Source organism: Amphibalanus amphitrite, unplaced genomic scaffold (genome assembly GCF_019059575.1).
Source record: "Amphibalanus amphitrite isolate SeventyFive unplaced genomic scaffold, NRLGWU_Aamphi_draft 000048F_arrow, whole genome shotgun sequence".
Lineage (NCBI taxonomy): Eukaryota > Metazoa > Arthropoda > Thecostraca > Balanomorpha > Balanidae > Amphibalanus > Amphibalanus amphitrite.
In genome coordinates, this window is record NW_024881544.1 from 1,258,541 (window position 1) to 1,264,540 (window position 6,000).

A 6,000-nucleotide genomic window follows, 5' to 3' on the forward strand; every position below is an offset into this window, starting at 1 on the left:
CAACCCTTCTCGCGGTGACGCAATGCGGCCTGTTTGTTTGCGATACAGCGCTGGCCGGTCGGTCGGCGGCCGGTCCGGTCCATCACCCCCGCCGACCGGGGGTCTGCAGCCAATGACGGCCGATGACGGCCGATGACGGGCGCCGGTCAGCCGTCATCAAACCCGTCACCTCGTCAGATCAGCACCTCGGCTGACGGGCCCGGCCCGGCCGTAACCCGGTGCCGAGGAGTGAGGGACGGGAGGGAAGGGAAGGGGTAGTAACCGGCCCCCGTGGACGGGTGTTGAGAAATCAGGCGCGGGGCGCGACTGGCAGAGTCGTTAGGTACACGGAGTAACGGGCAGAGATGAGAATTCAAGCTCGTTAGGACGTGTGATGAGCTTGGTAAGTCATTTCGCCAATGACGACAGTTTTGGAATATTCATACACAGTTATAATATCCATGGGCCAAATGAAGATAATGATGATTTGAATTTGATAAGACAGTCGACAGAGCACACCAGCCAGAAGCCGTATCGCAAGTCGGAGGCGAGGTAGCTAGTGTCAGCCCGGGTCAGCTGAGGTCAAACAGGGAGTAGGTATATGGGAAGGTCGGTCAGCCAGGGAGGACCGGTCGGCGACCGGGGGTGTCCGGTGTCTGATCTAGGGGAGACCAGGGACCCGGAGACCCGAGGGTGCGGGCTACCCGTCCGAGGCGCCATACGCCGGTCAAACATCATAATGGCATCCCCTGAATTAACAGCGGAGTGGCCAAAAACAGCGTAAAATCCACGAACATGTGGAAATCCATACAAGGGGACGGGCAGCCAAGTAGCGGCCACCCGCTTTCAACAAACACTTTCACTTTCATCTGAGTGGGTGGCCGCCGGTCGGGGCAGATGCGACTGCGGACCGGGGAAAGAGGGGGGGGGGGGGGGCTTAGCGGGTGGATGAGATGCTAGCAGCGCAGTGGCCTGGCCCCGTCCGACCGGCCGGCGGGTGCCGTCTCCGTTAGCCAGTCTGCTGGGGGGGGGGGGGGGCTGAACCGGTCCACCCCACCGGTAATCGAGGGGAGGGGGCATCTGATCCAGTCGGGCCTGTATGTACAGCTCGATAGCTGTTAACTAGTGTACTGAAAAACTGCAACGATAAATTTCTACATCTCATCTGATCTCTGATGGGCAAAACGACGAAGAAACACATAGTTCTACCGCAGAGCATACTAAAACGCATATTTCAACGAACAGGTTATTCGAAAATGTCCCTAGCCATTAAACACCATTGAACCCCGGTGAACCAAGCGGTGAACTAGCGATTCTCGTCCCATGAGGGCACTCACCAGCTACATCCATGAGAAAGCACGTCAGAAGGTGAGGGTGGCTCTTCTCCAGCACGTGGCAGAACTCCTGAAACGCCGCAAAGCCTTTCTTGCTAAGCTGGCTCACTAGTAGCTCCGCCTTAGCCCTCCCCAAATCCTCGTTTACAAGAGCCTTTTCCTCCTCCACACCAAGAATGCCCTTATTCACAAGCTCAGGTACCACCTCGTCCACATTGAGGTCCTCACATATCACGTCACGGTGCTTCTCCAACAGCATGCACACACCACGCAAGCCCGCCATCTTCGCGACTGGTTCAAAACAAAGCCGGCACACAGCGTACCACTCCGACACTCACCACCCGGCGGCGGCCCCTGCGACTCGCCCGGCACCCGACGCGGAGCCGCGACCCAGCGAGGAGGTCCGAGGGGCATGCCGCGCCATCTCTTGGCCGTTTATAAAACCCTAACTTATGCAGTATGGGCTTTTTGTGGTCTACATTTTTGGTGCTTTTAATATACGTCTTACATTTATTGTAGGTTCATGACAGGTTTAAATTTCTAGCAATGGTTAAACATCGGAAATTATAAATCAATTAATAGATAAAGGACCAAACAAAAAATGAATATAAAGGCTCGAAAACTAGACATAAACTGCGCGACTACGACAAAAGGGGAGATTCTAAGCAATTGTTCTATATCAAGCTACTAGCAATAGTAAGCATGCAAAGAAAACTTATGACGTCAAAATGATGTCATGATTGACAAAACTGCATAGTTCTTTTGAAGTTGTGAAGTCATGCATTTTGCTGGTTCTGCTCATTTACCGTTCACCTACGTGTTCATGTAGATTTTGAACGTAGTAATACCAGGCCCATGTCACTCCACTTTTGATGACATCATAAGGGGGCCTCAGGACAATTAATGACGCGGTGCGCCACAATCGCTCCCAAGCTACTGGCCAACAGCTGCCATTTTTGAAAATATTATTTTGAAATAAAGTTTCAAGTAATGAAAATATTGTAATAAAGTTGTAACTCAAATCTATACCATATCTAAAAACTTACTGAAAAATGAATTATCCATAGTAAAAATATAAGCTCGATGCGTTTTTACGTTGCCTTCCTGCTGCTGCAGAGGGTTTTTAAATCGTTTATATCTTCAAAACCGGCCATTTCTTAGCATATTGCTGCTCTTTTTTGTCGCTGGAAAATTAGTTGGGCTTTCCATTGACATCAATGGCTGAGCGGTAGGTGTAGAGCGCCATCAATAATCTTCAAATGAAATTAGTCATTTTTACGTTGAAAGGAATGGAGTACCCCTTGCGAGCATCAGGGGTGACGTCACTCAGGATCTGTCTCTGATTGGTCGGCGGGGGAGTGACTGTACCTTCTATACGCAACCGAAGTCGTGATGTCACGATAAGTGGCTGGGGCATAATCAGCTGACGGCCCCGTGCTAAAGCAATGGGGCAATATTTTGCCGATCTTTCCCAAGAAAACTGGACCTAGTTAGATAGTTTTAGTAGCTGAATTTAGGACAACGATGTATGATCTATTTTTCTATGAAAAAATATTGCAAACTCTAACAACGCAAAGCACAAATTTTCGTGAAAACCTAATTGGCGGCGAAGTTGACGCAGAAATACAAAACATTTTTTATCAAGAGGTTTAAAATAATGGATTTAAAATAGAAAAAATTGTCAAAATAACTTATATGGTGAATTTTCTCCTTTGTTTTTTACAAATAAAAAATATTTATCTAGCTCAAACTCAAATATGTCAAACCTTACGCATCAAAATCCTCCCGACGCGATCACAGTTAGCATCTCAAGGTCATGTATTTGGTGCGTCAAGTTCGCCGCCCGTAACAATTTCGCGAAATTCGGTCCTTTCCACTTTGAAACATAGCATTTTTTGGGCATAGAAAAATAGAATATACTCAGTTTACCTAGAAACTGGCCCCCAAACTATCTAACTAGGTCCAGTTTGTTCTTAAAATGCTGATTAAATTTCGTCCCATTGCTTTAACACAGGGCCGTCAGCTGAGGGCTGTTCGGGTCCCTGCAGCATAGATCTGTGCTGCGTGCGTCATACTTGGGTGCCGTCAACCGCCTGGCTCCGCCCACTCTCCGCCGGCACGCCGCGGCCGAGCGTCGCTGCAGCCTATTTCAAACGCGGCGAACCGTTGCGCGGGTGGACTGGTGATTGTCGCTCAAATAGGACGGTTAAATTGCGTTCAAATATGGTTATTAGCAATGTGCCACCGAAAAGAGTGATAATGATACCCCAAAAACAGCATACAAACCGCTTACAATAAGAAATATTGGACGGTAAACTTTAATCCGCGCCACTTTCGCCTCCTGCAGCACCGAATTTCGTGCTGCAGAGTGCTGTTCACGGACACCTGCGGTAACTGCGGTAGCTGCGGTAGATCGCAGGCTGTAAGTCCCGCCCACTTGTGCGCACGTCATCACGCGTTCGTCTGAGGCGGCCGTGTCAATTTTCCGCCCAAGTTACACGAATGCGCAACTGCCGCGCCACTTTGCATGACAAATGGTTCCTGCGGCCGCTGCGGTCGGATCGTTTCGACCGCAGGAGACGCAGGCGACCGCAGCCGGCCGCAGCCGTATGACGTCACACCACCCGCCCCATCCCCACTTTCTGTGACGTCATTACCCGGCTGACCGCCGAGCCCAAGGCTATATAAACCAGGTAGAACGCTCCCGACGAAAAAGTGGTGACAAGCGATAATTAGTAGCCGCGACCCTCTTTTGTTCAAAACTATATCCGCAAGCAGCATTTACAGGCTAGCGGAAATCGACCAATCGGTGTTCGGCAATACTCAACGCTGATTGGCCCGATGCTCGTGACGAAATTGCGGGGGACTGCAGCTATTCCCCTATGGCGTTTAATAGACTTACGGCTTTTGAAGGGGATTTGTACCAGTTTTTGTTGGGTTTGAGGCCATTTTTGAGCTTGGATATTCTTTCTGTGACTTTTGACTGTGTAATAACGACATTTAATCATAACATTTCTATATACTACCGGTGTCACATCGACCAAAAAGACCGTAAGTACATGGGATAGACGGACCACTGCTGATGGGGCCACACATGCCGGCGTGTGGTCATCGGAGGCCCATGAGGGCTCGACATAGGCCCTTCATGGGTCGGTATAGGCCCGGTGGGTCCAGTGCAAGCCTATCAGGGGCCGGTGCTGACCCAACAGGGCCCAGTGACATATAATGTAAGGCCGTCTAGGGACGTTGAGGGCTCATGGGGGCCATATAGGACCAATAGGACCACATAAGCCAATCAGGGGCCATTTAGGCCAATAAAGGCACTTCAAGGGACTTGAAAAGGTCATTCAAGAGCTGTGGTGGGCCCATGAGAGGACGGCACCGGTCCAGCAGGTGCAGTCAGGGGATGTTGTACGGGTTTCTCAGTGGCCCATTTGGGCATATCAGTGACCAATTTAGACCCAGCAGTGGGCTTTGTAGACCTATCAGGGGCTGGTGATGGTTCATCAGGGGCCAGCGTTAGTCCATCGGGGCACGGCATATGCCCATCAGAGGTAATTGCGAGCCCACGCTGAACAATGCTGGCCCTTCAACGGCCCCATGGATCTACATTGACCCATGGGCCATGATGTGTCATGTATGCCCCTATGACAGGCCTACTCAGACCCCTGATGGACGTTCCCGGCCTCTGATGACCCTATGCTGAATGCTGATGGGGCTCTAAGAGTCTCCAATAACCCTTCGTCACCCCATTATTACCATACGCTGGCATTAGGGACCCCACATCAGCCGCAGGGCAGTCCGTACCATGACAGCATGTCTTTTCGGCCGATATTTCATCGGTAATATTTATCAAAATCATGATTTTATGGTGCCATTATATAGGTAACAGTCATAAGAAATATATTTCAACTCGAAAACAGCTCGAAACAGCATATAATTTTAAAGAAACCCCTCCGAAATCCAAAAGCCTATTCGGGTCCATAGAGAATAACTGCGGTCCCCCGCAATTTCGTCACGAGCGTCGGACCAATCAGCGTCGAGTACCGCCGAGCGCTGATTGGTGAATTTTCCGCTAGCGTGTAAGTACTGCTCACGGAACAAGAGCTCGTCGACAATCCTCCACAAACGTCTGTCACCATTTTTCATAATGCTTAACAGCCGGAGCGTAATGTAACGGAAGTTAGCCCACATTCAGCCCACATTCGGCCCAGCCCAGATTGGGGCTGCCAAATCTAGGGAAAAATCTAGAAATCTAGGGAAAAATCTAAAAGCCGTTTTACGCCTAAACGGCTGGACAAAACTGAAAAATAAGACCACCATTTGAAAGATCTCTTCACCCCGGACCCAATGATATGGTTAAATACCGGATCAATTTAACCAAAAGCATGATTTAACCAGGATGAAAATTTTCGGTCAATGGGGCGGCCCCTACGATTTTCTTCAAAATCGGCATGGTGATACTACAGGCCGAGATGATCAATCTGGCTGAAGAAACCCCTATGGGCATTGAAATCTATGGGGTAAAAACGCCCTTGGAAAGATTTACCCACGCATTTCTGGCAAGACTATCGCACGCATCCCCCCAATATGGGTATCATATGAAAGCCCATGAAAACCCAAACAAAATGGTGGGGTAAAATTTACCCATTACCCCATCCAGGGTAAAGTTTACCCAAGATGAAAA

The 6,000-nt window shown here is 49.6% G+C and overlaps 1 protein-coding gene across 2 annotated transcripts in view; it reads right to left on the reverse strand.

Moving 5' to 3' along the window:
- LOC122377668 (tight junction protein ZO-1-like) overlaps positions 1-1,680 on the reverse strand; it is a 73,771-nt gene extending 72,091 nt beyond the window's left edge. The window contains exon 1 of one of the 2 annotated variants that reach the window (XM_043357978.1): positions 1,317-1,680. In XM_043357978.1, the coding sequence (XP_043213913.1) occupies positions 1,317-1,596 (280 nt within the window). In that variant the 5' untranslated portion in view covers positions 1,597-1,680. The remainder of the gene's footprint in view (positions 1-1,316) is intronic. The other variant, XM_043357976.1, reaches the window with a different exon arrangement.
- Between the last annotated feature and the right edge of the window lie 4,320 nt (positions 1,681-6,000).